At 50.6% G+C, this 16,152-nt stretch overlaps 1 protein-coding gene across 1 annotated transcript in view; it reads left to right on the forward strand.

Moving 5' to 3' along the window:
• Positions 1-16,152, forward strand: part of CSMD1 (CUB and Sushi multiple domains 1) — a gene marked incomplete at both ends in the record, with an annotated part of 1,655,719 nt that overhangs the window by 1,566,463 nt on the left and 73,104 nt on the right. Inside the window, one exon of the mRNA XM_081269879.1 lies at positions 6,918-7,103. Coding sequence (XP_081126005.1) covers positions 6,918-7,103 — 186 coding nt within the window. The remainder of the gene's footprint in view (positions 1-6,917; positions 7,104-16,152) is intronic.

Raw genomic sequence — 16,152 nt, forward strand, 5'->3', positions numbered from 1 at the left:
TGGCCAGCAGACGCCTGCCTCAGGAGGACAGACGCCCCACTGTCTGACGGGGCTTAGAGTAGCCACCCCAGAAGCTTCAGTGAGAGATCATGAGCCTGCTGAATACACTGGAAAACAGAAGGCCCCCACAGAAATGCGAGAGTTCAAAGAACAACCGAATGCAATTACTCGAACTAAAAAATACTACAACTGAAATAAAAGACTCAAAGGATGGGCTCCACCCCCCGCAGAGCAGGGAGGACAGGAAGGGCCCGGAGGGTGGACAGCAGTGGGATCACCCGGGGTGAACACTGTCACCAGGGGCCCACCGTTGTGCCATCGGGGGCCCAGGATGGGGAGAGGGCAAGGCAGAGGATGTGTGGGAGAAGTGGGGGTGGGACTCCCCAAACTTGGCACATTGTGTCAGCCTTGAGATTCAGAGAGGAGTGGTCCCCAAGTGCCAGAAGACTGAGGAGAGTCCCACCAGGCCCTCGGGGCAGAAACAAGTAAATAACCTCCCCAAAGCTAACAGAAGGCAGCAGGGTCCCTCCAGGGGAAGGAGGGTCCAGGACAGAAGCCCTGAGGGTCCAGGGACCAGGGAGGCCGAGGAAAGGACCATGCACTGAAATCTGAGGGGCAGGACTCCCTTCAGGAGCCAGGGTCGGGGAGGCTTCCCAGCTGAAGCACACCTGAGCCCGCAGCAGACCTGCAGGGAGGCCCAAGGATGAGGAGGAGGTGACACACCGGGAGCAGCTGCCAGGGAAGGAGGACAGAACAGGGAGACCTGGTGCAGAGGGGCCTTTCCTCCTGGTGTCCACAATCAACCTTGACGCAAAACAGGACCAGGTGGCTCTCAGCACACCTGGGGAGAACAACCAAGGGGACAAAATTATAAGTAAGGGGACAGGGAATAAGCATTTTATAAATGGTGGATTTCTGAAAATCCCCCTCAGTTTGCCCTTCTGTTTACCCATGAGGAGATGAGAACCGACATTGAGCTCTGTTACACGTCTAGACCACAGGTCACCAACTCAGGGCTGAAACTCAGCTGAGGACACAGCAGTCACCTCTCTTGGCTGGTCACGGGGAGTCCGTCCTGAAGGCGTGTTTAAGGCGTGTGCTGGCGGCATTCATGCAGCAGTGCCAGGGCCTGCAGTGTGCCGGAGCTGCGTGCTGGTGAACACGCTGCTGTTTATCACGCAGCTTTCCTTCACGTCGGGTGTGCCCCTTCCTGGGTGGTTTGCTCTCTGCTCTTTGTTTAAATTCGTGACACACTGGCCTCAACAGCTGTGCTACCGTAAGCTTCCTGAGCTTGGTGGACGGTCCTCTGCAGCCGCGGCTCTGGACCTCTCTCTTCCTGAGTGCAGGACCACACAGGGACATACTGCCCTTCAGAGGGAGCTTCTGAACAGCAGAGTGCGTCCTACAAGCCACCGGGTGCACAGGTCCTTCATGGGAAGCTGTGTGTGTGCAACTGTGCTGCTGCCTCTGCAGCTATCAGTGTCTAAACTTCACACCTGCCAGGCTGTTGCTCGCAGGGCACTGACGTGGCAGGACTTGGTAAAGTGCTGGGAAGGCCACGCAGCCCACCACAGAGCCTGGAGAGCCGTCCGCCCTCAGCCCAGCTGCTCCCGAGTGGCTCTGGGATCAGCCATCACTAGGGCCAGCAGGAGGCACACCAAGCTCCCACAAGTCCTGGCACAGACATTCTTGCTGGAGATTTGTGATTTATTTGCTTGGCAAATCTACAACTATATCTTCACTGTCTTGCTTTAGCACATTTATTTTGCAATTAACCTGTTTGGCATAAATTGGCACCAAAACAGATTATATTTAATGGGAAAGTAAGTAATTTTTTCCCACATATCAAAAGAGTCCGGGCTGGGTTGCAGCTCAGTGGTAGGATACTTGCCCGGTGTGTGCAAGGCCCTGAATTCCACCCCCGCACCATAAAAAAAGGGAAGTTGATAATGAAAGTTTTAATGTTTTCAAACTTTTTGTGTGTTGAGTGCACAGCAGAGAACAGGGTCCCAGTGATGTCCTGAGCTGTGGCCATCTCACGGCAGGATCTGTGGAAGTGGTATTGGCATTATGAAAGCAACTGGTGATTTTAAGAAGACTGAGCACACCAGACAATAGCACAAGACAAGACGACATGCAGAGCATTTACGTATTGCTTCATGGAGCAGCATCTGGATTTCAATGTGTTCTTGCACACAGTGCCCTACCAGTTCACTCAGGGCAGGACCCAGGTGGAAACCATCGTCCTCTCCAGGTCCTGGGGTGTGAGTCGTCCTGCCCTGGGTCCTTGCTCCCACTGGGTCCCCTGGGTCTCCTTGGCCGTGACCTTGCCCCTGGGTGTTCTGCCTCAGGCCTGATGGCTTTCCCATAGCTTGGACCTTCCCTGGCTGGGAAAACCAGCCAGACCCACCCTTGGCACCATGGCGATCTGCCCCCAGCTTGCCTCAGCTGGGTGGGGACCAGGCGTGAAGCCAGGTGGTCTGTGTGAAGAGCACACGCGTACGGTGCAGGTGCCCACAGAGGAAAGCAGGCCAAGCCCGACTTCCAAGTAATCACTGCCTGGCACCAAGTGGAGCCGCGCAGAGCAGTGGTAGGAAGACGGGAGTCGATATAAGTACGCGGCTGGCTTACCCGAGGCTTACAGAGCAGGGCGCATGTGAGGGCAGCTAGGCCAGGACAGGCAGCCAGCCAGGAAGTGCACGGGTTCGGCTCTAAGAGCCAGGTGGGCCATCCGGAGCTGGGAGGGTGGTCACCTGCAGTGGGCACAGGGATGGAGACCTGTGAGCCCAGGCCAGGTTGATCAGGATCCCCAGGAATCCCTGGGCTGTGTAAAGGGGAAGACAAAGGAGCAGAAAGAGTAGAGTATTTACTAGGACTGGGAGGGAGAGGGACATGCTGAGCCGGGGCCCTCGTCTGAAATGAGCAGGAAGCCCCAGTCCCAGCGAGTGCGGCCGAGCCTTCAGAGCAGACCGAGTGGCTCCCCGCCTGGCTTGTCCAGAGCGCTAGGCCAGGGCTCATCCCCAGCACCACCAGAGCTCCAACCAGGAGACAGAAGCCCCCAGGGACCTGGGTGACTGCTGCTGGGGCCAGGAACTCTCCAAGGGAGGGTGCTAGAAGGGTGCACTGCACCGCTGGCTGAGGGGAGCACCTCATGCCGCGCGAGGGGTTTCTTCCACTCATTTTGTGAAACCCAAACACGAGATCGCAGATGAGACCACAGGAGGACTGACCAGCCTTCCGCTACCTTGCTGTCTCCTTCACTGATGCACAGGCTACAGAGGTGATCCTCACGACGCCTATCTTTATGTGCAAAGGAAAAAAGTATGGGTGTGTTTGAGTATTAGATATGAGTGTGAGTGTGTGTTTGCATGTGTGCATGTGTGTGAAGGTGTATGTGTGACAGTGTCTGTAGGCATGCATAAGTGTGTGCTCATGTGTGAAAGTGAGTGCATGCATGTGTTAGCATATGGAAGTGGGTGTGAATATGTGTATGTGTGTGTGTGTGTTTGGGGGTGTGTGAGTTAATGTGTTAGTGTGAGAGTGTAAGCACACATGTGAGTGCATGAATATGGGTATGTGAATGTGAACATACGTGTGACCATGTGAATATGGGTATGTCACTGCATGCAGGTGTGTGTTTGTGGGCATGTATCAGTGTGTGTGCAAATGTGTTCATGTGCATATGAGTGGGGTTTGTTGTGTTTGTGAGTGTGAGTACGTGAAATTGTGTGTGAGTGCATGTGTGTGAGCGTGTATGTGCATGTGTGTGTAGGCATATAACAATCAGAGCCACTTCTCACGTGCTGAATGCCTGCATTGGGTCTGCTGGATGCTTTTGTACATATGATTCCCTTTGGTTTAGGTATCATGAACCTGAGTGCAATGATGTGATTTTATTAAGTAAGTTTTAACTATGATCACATATTTAGCAGATTTTAGCCACAAGATGTGTAAAACCCTGCCCTTAAACAGATGGTCATCTTACAGGGTGGATGTGTGATCTTTGTCTAAATTGCTGGGGGACATAAAACAACATAACTAAACAAAGGTTAACATAGCTAAACAAAATAAAGGAAACTTATTCTCCTTAGTTACCAAAAATTGGAAATCATTCTTGAAAGTTACATGCATTTATTTAGCTAATTGGCATTTTTTAAAAGGATCTGCAGAATGTCAGTCATGGACAGTTTTTGTGAAGAACCTTGGGAAGGAGTGAATGCGGGATGAGTGAATTCTAGATCTTAGCAGGGAAGTTCGCAGGAGCCTGCATTTAGCCTGTGAGATGATGCTTTGCGTCCCAAGTCAGAAGCGTGCGGCTCCTGTGCTGATGGACACCTGCCTCTGTGGCCAGCCACCCTACAGCCGCACAGACACTCACTGGTTGTCACTGCAGTGGGAAGCCACGGGAGAATCCAGGCTGCGGATCGGCATCAAAAACGGGTCCTCTGAAGTCCGTGGTCTCAGAGTTCACTTTTAGGTGAAGGCTTTCGGATTTAACAGAAGTAGCTATAAAGCTTTTCTGTGAGTCAGGTGAGCTTGTTGGAATGGTTAGCACCCCCCACCCACCTCGGTGGGTATGTGTGTGGTCACAGGTGAGACAAGTGGGCTTGTTGGAATGATGGCTGCCTCCCTTAGGTCTGGTCACAGGGGAGCCAGGTGAGCTTGGTTAGCCGCCTCCCACGGGTGTGTTTGGTCACAGGTGTTTCATTTATTATCTTAAAAATTTTGACCACAATGTTGTCTATATATCCATGTTATTCTTCCCCATCTATTGCAAATGATCCATTGAGGTATTTTCTGTGTGTGTGCACACGAACACATACACACACTCTCTCTCTCTCTCTCTCTCTCTCTCTCTCTCTCTCTCTCTCTTCAGGTGGTTGAAATAGCTGTCATAAATATAAATCTAAACAAATATTAGACCTTAGACTTTCCAGAAAATTTATTTCTAATAGCACTAAATTTTCTTTTTTCTTTACACTTTCACATAATGTTTATTTAATATTTTGATAAGAAAAAATAACCAAAATATTAAGCAAAATCTCAAACTAAGACACAGATAACCCAGGGCAATTACAGAAAAATGAGCCTCGGCTGGAGGCCTGGGCCTGCTGTCTCCACAGGCTCTGTGTAGGGGCTCTGGGCTACCTGGGCTCGTTTTTATTCTTCTGAGCCTCAGCTTTAAACTGTGAAATTAAAGGCTTACGGAAATGCACTGTAACATGTTTCATCTTATTCTCATTGAAAACAATGTGGGAAACACTTGTATTATGTAAATGCAGATCCATGATCTTTAACACTGGGTCAAAAGAAGGCCCTTGATTTAGTAATTTGCAAGGCCTTTCTTGATCCAGTGCATCCGTTCAGCATGGGGTTGTTGGACATGCCACTCCACCCTACTCTCTGCTTCACACTGGAACTCAGATTCACTTAAGCTTTTTTACTTTGTTTTGGTTTGGGTTTTGTCTCACAGCAGACACATCTGCATCAGAATTAGTAAATTTTTTTTTAAAGTATAAGGAATTTTCCCCACATCTTAGTTTTTAAAAAGACCTTCATTCGTCTTACTTCTTGCATTGTCTCTCTAGTAAAAAGAAGATATGCATGTCTTGTAGGATTCTGCCTTCTGCCCCAGATCTGTTTCCTGTCTCCTGTATTTTAGTTTCTTAGGGCTTTTTTTCTGACAGATAATTTATAAAATATGGAATTTGATGTTATAGATGCATTGATGATTTCGGGTAAACTGTCTTTTGTATCAGTCTGTTTTCTATTACTATAACAGAATACCAGATGCAGTCTAACTTTTAAAGAAAAGAGGTCCAGTTAGCTCACAGTTTTGGAGGCTGAAAGTCCAAACCACATGGTGCCAGTTCTGGAGAGGGGACCCTGGCTGCATCTGCCTCATGTTGGGGGTACATTTGAGATAAAATGGTCACCTGGTGAGGCAGGAAATCAGAGGGACCAGGAAGACCTGTTTTCTCTTTTAACATCCTCCCATGAGACCTAAGTGGGGTCCCAAGAGGCCCACTTCACCCCTTCCCAGGGCGGTGCCCCCAGAGCTTCCCTCTGGGTCCTAGCTCTTAAGGGCCCACCCCACCCAACGCCACACACCACCCCACCCAGCGCCACCCCGGGACTGAGTCACCAGCATGGGGGCCTGTTGGGGGCACAGGCCCCATCTGAGCCACAGCCCCTGGGCAGGACATCCCCAGGCTTTCAGGGAACAAACCTGGAGGGGGAAGAAAGAGACAGGGAGGAGCTCTGGGACCTGGGCCACCGAAGCTTTCTCAGGAACCGCGACCCGGGGAGCCACAGCGAGGTGACCTTGGTGAGGGGGAGAGTGTCTTCCCCTTCCTGCTCTGTTCCTAGGAGACCAGGCAGATGAACACCCTGAGGACACCCGGACTGGCTGGGCTGTCCTGGGTCGCGGCCTTGACCTCCAGACTCACCTTGCACAGTACCCCTATGTTTTCCTGCATAAGCACTCTGTGTTCAGAAGTCCCGTCACTGGATACCTGCATATGGGTCTTTTATTCAGACCCACCTCCATGATGATGGTGGTGATGATGATGATGATGACGATGATGATGGGTACTGGGGATGGAACCCAGGGGCACTTTGCCACTGAGCTAAGTCTCGGCCCTTTTCATTCTTTATTTCAAAACAGGGCCTTGTTAAGTTGCTGGGGTTGGTGTGAACTTGTGATCCTCCTGCCTCAGCCTCCTCAGAGGCTGGCCCTCCAGGCCTGCACCACACACAACTCCATTTTCCCATACCTACCTTAAAATTTGAGAGTGTGTCTTATGCCACACCCCAGAAATTCAATTAACAGTGTTTATGTTTTATTAAATTAAAAGACAAAAAAGAGCAAGCCGTACTGCTGTGAACATCAGCTGCATCTCTTTCATCTCCTCCAGCGGTGTCCTGTGGCCTCCCGGAGTCCCCAGGGAACGGCTCCTTCGCCGGCAGCGAGTTCACGCTGGACAGTACAGTGGTGTACCAGTGCAACGAGGGCTTCCAGCTGGCCGCCGGACAGCCCGCCACCGCCGTGTGCCAGGAAGACGGGCTGTGGAGCAACCTCGGGAGGCCGCCTGCCTGTCAACGTGAGTGTCCAGTGTCGGGGCGACGCCGGCAGGTGGGAAGGGCCCTGCCGCCGCGTTCCCAGGCACAGGGTTGGTTCCCTACAGACCGCGCCCCCGAGCTGAGCTGTGCCCTCTGCAGCCAACGCTGAGCCCGCAGGCTCTGTCTGCCCCAGGCCGCGGACAGCCCACTAGCCCTGACCCAGGCAGTACTGACCCAGGGGACATGTAGGGGACGTCTAGGGGACGTCTACGGGACGTCTACGGGACGCAGAGGCACCGGGCCCAGCGTCAGCCCCACACGTGAGGTCTGAAACAGCGTCAGCAGCCTTCTCCTCCCCAGCCCTGAGAGTGCCGAGGAGTCCAAGGCGATGCCCAGTTGTGCGTGTGGCCTGTCCACCCATCCAGCCACCCCCAGGCGGCCTGTTGAGGCTCACAGAGGTGCTGATTGTGAAGGAAGCTCTGCACAGTGTGCGGGTATTAATCACAAGGCACAAGGGTCGGGGGTCTGGATCCAGGGTGACCTCCAGCCTTAGCCAAGAGTGTAGCCACGCAGAGCACACACGCACACACACGCACACACACATGCACGCATGCACACACATGCACACATGCATACATGCGCACACATGCACACATGCACACACACGCACACACATGCACGCGCACACACGCACACACACGTGTCCTCCTCACAATGCTCAGCCCAGGTATACTGAACAGGCCTCGATTTGTAAACAGTCTCCGCTTCCCGCGCCCCACGCTGCAAACTCACTTCCTTATACGGGGTGTTAGTTTGCTGGAATGCCATTAGTACCTGAGGCACCCTGGTCTCCAATCTCAGAAGCAGCTCATTGGCCTCTCCCTGCAGATCTTGGTCATGCTGCGCCTTTTCAGCTCTTCAGTGCTCCTGGGAGACTGGCGACTTCCCGCAGGGCCTGACACCTTCTTCCATGGTCCGCACCTTATCTCACCTCCAGGAGTCAGGGGTGTTGAAAGCCGCGCCCTGTGGCTACTGCATTAGATTAGGGGTGGTTTTACCTCAAGTGAACCTGGGGAGCCGGAGGCACAGACTTTGCCACCATGTTCTTAGCTCCCTCCTGGACAAAATCACCCTCTGGAAACAGGAGCTGTCCCTGACAGGGCGCAGCCCAGGTGTCCTGGTCAACTGGTGAGGAGGAGTGGAGGAATTAGGCAGGTTCACCTGCGGTGGCCTGCACATCTCGGTGGCCAGCTCCCGCCACTGCTCTGGGAGGCTCAGAGATCCCCACGTGGACACAGGCGGCCTCACAGAGGAGGCAGCGCCACCACCTCTAGGTCTGAACCCCGAGTCCTCTCCTTTACCAGGGTCCCCCCACCCACTGGCACCCACAGCTGCAGAGAGCTCTGGGATGTCGAGGGTCCACTAGTGCCTGAGCCCCTGGTCTCAGTGGGGACCAGGCTCCTGTTTCTTAGCTTCCATCCTCCCTTCCTCCCTCCCCCTCCCTTCCTTCCCCTCTTCCCTCCTCCCTCCTTTCCTTCCTCCCTCCCTTCCTTCCCTCTTCCCTCCCCTCTCTTCTTCCCTCCCCCCTCCTCCCTCCCTCCCTCTCTTCCTCCCTCCCTTCCTCCCTCCCCTCCTTCCTTCCTCCCTCCCTCCCTTCCTTCCCCTCTCCCCTCCTCCATCCCTCCCTTCTTTACTTTCTTTCTTTCTTTTGTTGGCTTGTTTGTTCATTCTCATTGTGCTAAAATGTCAAGTCTGTACTAAGTTATAAAGGAGCCCCTTTTAAACTTCCGTACTGACCAATGAAGGCCCAAGGAATGACAAAGTATTTAGATGTCATTTTAACTCTCACAAGTTGTGTTGTTCCATAGACTGTTTTTTAGACTTGTTTTGGTGTGCGGCCATGCTGAGCTAAAGGGACAGAGATCTCCCGTGTCCCCCCGATTCCCCACGTCAGCGTCCTGCTCCAGTGTGGGGCGTCTGTCATAACCAGTGGACATGCTCGGACATGGTGTCACGGGGGGGGCACAGTTCCTCAGGTGCCCCCTTGGCCTGGCATGCTGTCTGGGTGTGTGTCTGCCATGCAGTGTCACAGGACACCGTTGCCACTGTGCCTCCCTCCTCCCACCAGCGCTGGCGACCGCGGGTCTTCTCACCATGTCCGTGGTCTCACCTTCTCCCAGCGTCGCGTGGCTCGACTCACGTGGCGTACACCTGGCCCGACTCACGTGGCGTACACCTGGCCACCGTGGCTCCTTGCACTTAGCAGTATGCATTGGCATCCCCCCCCCCCCCGTTTCTTCACGGCTGGTAGCGTATTTCTTTTTATTCCACTGACTGGAGGAGGCGGAGTGTATCTAACCATCTAACCTACTGGAGGACCTCGGAATAATCCTGCTGTGAGCATCTGTGTACAGGGTTCTGTGTGGACATCAGCTTTTAACTAATCAGGGTCCATACCAAGAGTGTGGTTGTGGGATCAGAGAGTGAGAATCCTGTGTTCTCGTGAGAGACCACCAGTCTGTGGGCCAAAGGCCCCTGCCACTGTCATTCCCAGTTCCCAGCAGCAGAGGGTGGACGTTCTCATCACCATCCTGCAAGTGCTGGGATTCAGGGTGGGAAGCTGGCCCTTCCTGTAGAGGTGCAGGCCCCTCCTGGGGTTCCCATGTGTCTGTCCAGCGGCCTGTGGCGGGCGTCTTCCCACCCGCTCCCTGGCCATCTGCATGTTCTGTGGTGAGGGTCTGATGAGGTCTTGGCCCTTGTTAATGGGGCATTCCCTCCCTTCTCTGGGTGCTCTAGATGACGCTCCTCTATCAGATGTGCCTTTTGTCCACATCTTGTCCCAGTCCTAGTGTACCTTCTCATCCTCTGGACAGTGTCCTCCTCAAAGTCCAGCTTATCCCTTCTTCTTCCTGGATGGGGCCATGGCTCAGGGTCTGCAAAGTCTTGACCCAGACCCCAGGTGGCCTGGCTCCTTCCTGCCTGACTTCGAGGGCCTGATGCCTGTGGTGCCTTCAGGGCTCTGTGATGAACTCTGGGCCGGCTGCTGGGAGGCTGAGCTCCGTGTCTGGACTCGGTTTCCATGTGCATGTCCAGTTGCTCCAGGGCTATTGTCGGAGCCACTGTCTTCTCTGCCTGTCACCTGTGCTCCTCCATCGAGAGCTGCTGCCTGTTCCTGTGGCTGTTTCCGGGCTCTTTGTTCTATTCCATTGATCTTCTGCCCATTCTCTTGCCAACATCACACTCTCCTCCTATAAACATTTTGATCTGCATAAAAATACAGTATCATAAACTGGACAGTGTTTTCAAAAAATATTCAATATAAATTCAATAATTTGGAAACTTGATTAAAAATTTGATTTCCTATAAAATGAATTTTGTTATTATTTAACATTGTAGGGTCCTATGGACAGGGAATGACCAAGTCCAGTGCCTCTAAAGCTATAGGGGTGATTTTGCCTGAAGATAATCTGGTTCTTTGGTGGTCACAACACATTCAGGTGACATTTTATTTTAACTAAGGATGTGTCATCCTTACACTAATTAAAGAGCATCTCACACAGGAATCTGGACTTCACAGACCCACATGGTGAACAGGAACCTTCAGCCTATCTCGTGTTGGGTTCTCTGAACACACGTGGGACTCACAAGCCACCTTTTGGCCCTCGTGAGCCTGCTCACATCTTGGGTAAGGCGGTGATACGCACCCACGTGCTCAGCTGTGTAAATGAGAGTGAATGTCAGTGAGCGAGTTCAGTGGCTCAGAGCATGGACTGACTCAACGCACTCCAACATAGAAGCCAGCTGTGTGGGGATCATGAGGAAAAGAAGTGGCATTTAATCTTTTCCTGGGTAGAAGAAGAGAGAAGCAGAGAGTTCCAAACCACAAGGGCAGACAAAGTGGGCAGCAAGGATTGGCGAGGGATGTGAGGAGGTGAGGAGAGGGAGCAGCCCAGGATCAGCCTCCACAGGGATGGCCAGCCCAGGTCAGAACCAGGACACTCCAGGAGAATGGCCGCAGACAGTGTCCTTCACAGCACTTGTCAAAGCCACGTTGCTAAAGTACATTAGCAACCCTGTGACGAGGGGACTCTTTCCTTGTCTCACTGGTTTAATAAAAATAAACACCCAAGGAATCCAATTTTGTTTCTTACTGCAACCACACAGATTTGCTCCAGTTACAGAGACAGGTAGAGAGTGCTATAGGTCTCCTGCTGCCGCGGGCCAGCTGGATGCCAGTCGTCTGATGTGCTGCAGGTGCTTCAGTGAAGGTGGACTTTCCCTGCCTGGGCACCCGCTGCACCTGGTGGAGTGTGACTTGGTGGCCCTGTCCTTTGCACCATCCAGGATGGGGAGAGTTAAGTGTCCAGCTGGCTTCATGGTGACGGAGGACTAGTGTAAGGCCAGGCGACATGAGAGGCCTCCTAGAGATGCCCAGAGAGAGATGCAGAAGGGAACAGGGAAAGACGGGGGCCAGGCTGGAGTCTCAGAAAGGGTGGGGGCAACTCAGGGCGGAGATCCAGCCCTTCTCCCTGAACCCACTCCTGCTCATTCCTGCACCCCTCTGGCACCGCGCCTCTGAGCACCTCTGTGCACCTCCCAGGCCAGGCATCCACGCCTGCCTCAGGAAACAGCCCCTCCCTCCCCTCCAGCCCTGCCTCCCCTCAGCAGCTGGGCGGATCCTCTAGAGCCTGTGAATCAAAACGGGACCCTCCTGTGCTGGAAACCAAAGTCCTCCCAGCAGTGGGGGTGAGCTTCCTCGGCCATCCCTTACCCTGAGCTCACTTCTCCAAAGGAGGAAAAAGCCAAAGGTGGTGGAGAGCTGGAGGCCCGACTTGGTGCCTCCCTCTGATCCGGCCTGGTCCTGCAGATGCATGTGTAGGGCTCAGCATCTGGACCCTGCTAGATCAGAACAAATCCCAACGCCACGTCCAGCCTCGGGTCCAGTGGCTTATGCAAATCAAGTCATCTTATGGGGTACGCAGCTTTGCTGTCACGATTACACAGAGCACAGGAGGAGGGAGTGGGTGGGGTGGCTGGGGAGGTCAGAGAGCGAAAGTGGAAAGAACGCTCAGGGCTTGGTTCAAGGGAACCTGAGGACAGAACCCTCGCTTCCAATCTCTAGACCACCCTGCCTCCAGGGATTTGCTAGCTCTCAGGATTCTTAGGTTCATATGTTATGAAACCAAGAGGCTAGCCCAGGCCCTCTCGTAAGCCGTGCGAGGTGGCAGTGCCACCAGGCTACGAGGACAGCACTTATTAACATGTACAGGTTTCTGCAAGAACCAGGAATGAGAGGTCTTTTGCTGTTCAAAGATAAACATTGCATCAATTAAGAGCTACTTTGTGCTTATTAAAACACCGTGTTAAAGCGAATAAGGTAGCCTAATCCATCCATACATTTGAGTTTTTCTGTTATGAAACCTATGTCTAGAGGTACAATTACTTTAAAGGTATAATACAAGAATTGAACAACAAAATTGCTTCCCTGTGTAAAGAAGTTATAGTATGTTCAATTTAATGCTTGTTAAAATAGCAAAAAGTTAATTTGCATTTTAAAGCCTATTTTGATACCGGCTACTATTGGTTCAGTGACACAAAGAAATAAGCACATTTATAATAAAGTGTAAAATCCACTTTAAAATTTTCTGAGTATCATCTCAAACTTCCAAGCATTTACTTTCCTCCATTGTTTATTAAACTATAAAAGGTATATACAGACATTTCATTGAATTTTCTTGGTATTCAAAGGCTGGAAAACCTATTTAATTTTTATTGGAGGATGGTGTTTTCCTCACTTAATTTAAATTTAAAAATCAGGCAGACTAAGCACAAAACTTTTCCTCAGAGTCAGAAAATTTGGTTACTGTGAGATGCTGAAGTGTATCCCCATCCCTGGGGCTCATTTCTCTATAGGCTAGTGGGTAGGAAAGGCTCGTTGTTTCTCTAACAATTGTGATTATGTGAGGAGCAGTGCTCTGGATCTCAGGCAACAAGAAGCACTTTAGCTTTGATAAATGGCATGTGTAAATGGTAAACAAGATTAGCTCATTACACCCTCAGGTTGGCTGGCTGAAGGCAGTGATAAATGGCCTCTCCCTCCCCAGCCTTCCTGCGGTAACACAGCTATCTACCGCAGATCTTTGAGGCTTGTTCTTTTTTATGATTTTCATTTTAATTATTTACTGAGACTGGATTTGGATCATTGAAGATGTGATTCATGCAGCTGCCGTAATAAAACAGGGAAGGCTATTGCATCATGTGTGGGGTTTAATGGTTTGACAGCATCAGGAGTGGATTTGCATCAGGTACTGGGTGCTCAGGTGGAAGTGAAGCCAGTGAGCACCTTTTAATTAAAAGCTAAGTGGATGGCTGGGGTCGTGGCTCAGCGGTAGAGAGCTTGCCTAGCGTGGGTGATGCCCTGGGTTCGATCCTCAGCACCACATAAAAATAAATAAAACAAAGGTATTGTGTCCAACTACAACTAAAAACTAAGTATTAAAAATAAATAAATAAAATAAAGGTATTTAAAAACAAGAAAGCTAAGTGGAAGCTGTAGTCCCAGGATACAGGTGCGACAGGTAACAGGCAGGTGATGCCAGTGTTGAGGATCAGGGCTGAGTCCTGGATCCCTGGTGTTGAAGAAATGCCGAGGCACGCACAAAAAGTTTTATTTAAAGGTTAGAACAGAGAGAGAGAGGGACAGAGGCTCCTCCACAGAGGAGGGGTTCGAGTTGGTACCCCAGGAAGTGGGGGTGTCCTGCCCCTTTTATAGATTTTAGATTTCCTTTGTCCTCATGCCCCTTCTCCCATTCTGCCTACTAACCAGTGACCAAGAGGTGAGTGATCCAAGGGCAGAATGAAGCTGCCCAGGGTCCAGCCAGAGGGAGCAGCCCAGGGCCATTCCCTGACACCTCCCTGTTGGAGGAGCAGTTCCACGGAGGCAGGTCATCTTGGCCACAGGAGGGAGGGGGCTGCTCTGGAGGAATCAGCACTTCACCTCCTCTTGGATCAGCCCCCATCTTCCTGACCTGATCACTCATGACCTACAGGGACTGTCCTTTTGCACTGGACCTCAAAGGCATCCTTCAGTTTCCCCTGTGGATACCCAACTCTGAGCCCCCTGTGGATACCAAACTCTGTCCCTCTATAAAATGGAGTCCTTTTTTACACAGAACCAAGGCAATCTTCCCATGTACTTTAAACCATCCCTTGAACGTGTGTAATACCTAATACAATGCACAGTCTGTGTGAATAGTTATTATTCAGAACTGTTTAGGAGATAATGCAGCCAAAGTCTACACATTCAATACAGATGTGATTTTTTTCTTCTAGTATTTTGACCTGTGGTTGGTTAAATACTCATGCAGATAGAGGCCAGGGTACATCCCTGTATGCATATATGCAATGCACACACATGCACACACACACACACACACACACACACACACATCATATTTGGTGGGTATATGCATGTCTAGAAGTCATTACATAAGTATTTATATATGTGAATGCATATTGTGCATTTGTGCATATCATGTTTGGAGACACTTAATCGGTCTGATATCTCCCTAGACAAGGGCACAAAATGTGCTCTGGTTTACTTTGTTTTATCCGTTTTCAGGGTAGAGCATGTGACGTGCTTTTCCTTGAATTCCTTGCTGAAGATGACTTGTGATAAGGGATCTCAAGCCCTGCAGGTATGGGGGCCGTGAGCCTGCAGCACAGGTGTGCAGGTGCCCGGCACATGTCTCAAGGGTCCTCTTAGACTGCAGTGCTCCCTTGAGACCTTTAGGAAACCCGGATTTCTGCATTCTAGGTCAGCTTCAGCCTTGTATTTCCAGTCCGCTACTCAATGAGACTTTCCATCTGTTTGGTTTCATTTTGGAACATTAAACAGGGCTGGGTGCATCTTTCTGTGTTTTAATTGGTGTTGTCAACTGGAGGGTCCCCCTGCTTGTCTGAAAAGGGTAAGAAACTGAAGTTTGCACTTAAATGCTTCCGGAGTGAACAAGAGCTTGGTTATTCTTGGGTCATTACGGCCCATGAGTATCGGAATGCATTGGTTGTTGCTCCTGCTTAATTTCTGTAGAGATGGCTCTGTCAAGGGGTGTGCCTGTCTGTCCTGGTCACTGCTGGACCTTCATAAATATCTGTAGAGTGGGCAAATGAATATCATGACCTGTCAAAGGAGATGCAAGAAGAAGCCATTTTACAGCCAGTCAGCTGTGGACGGGCTCCCAGAGCAGCTCCGGGACATCAGAGCTGCCCGCCTCAGGTGGCAGTGTGGGTCCTGACCCACGACCTGGGTCCTGGCCATGGCACTGCTCTGCTCCATGTCCAGGGTAGTGCATGCATCTGACAGAAAGCAGGATGACCCTGAAGGACCTGGGTGTCTGGAGTTTCACCCCTGTGCTTTGAGGGCCAAAGGCCGTTCTGCATCTGTACATCTGTTGACTTCTAAACTCACATTTACTTGCTCTACAGAGCACTATGTCACTATCTGAGCTTATTTCTGTTACTAAACACAGGTATATTGACATCTAACTCTTTCACAGAACAGTCCTCAGGATATATTTGGGTAAGATAGGAAAATTCATGTATTTTCCCCTCCTTACGAGTTCTTGGAATAAATATCTCTACAGAGAGATATGGTGTCACTTACTGCCTTTGAAATGTCACAATACAGAACCATCCAAAATAGTCACACCTCACATCCGTCACTCATGGTGATGTTTTAGAAGAAGAAAAACAACCTGATACTACACATCGTATCATGCACCAATCTATAAGGATTTAGAAAAAATTTAAACATTCCCAGAAGGGAAGTTTTCAATGTATTTTCACAGGGCACATTCTCAGGCAGCCTCTTGATATCATACAGGATCCTCTCTGTTTGGACCTTAGAATAAGCAATACATGTAACATGGAATTTAGTCGTTTTATGCAAAATCATGTTTAAAAAGATGTGAAAAAATTGAATATATTTTTAAGTCATGAATTCTGGTGCATAACATGCACATATTTAACTTAAAAACATTTGGTGTTCTTTTGAAAGTTTTTAAGATTATTTGTTTGAATCTTATGAAATTT

The sequence above is a fragment of the Spermophilus citellus genome (genome assembly GCF_964194105.1).
Source record: "Spermophilus citellus genome assembly, chromosome: 16".
Classification (NCBI taxonomy): domain Eukaryota; kingdom Metazoa; phylum Chordata; class Mammalia; order Rodentia; family Sciuridae; genus Spermophilus; species Spermophilus citellus.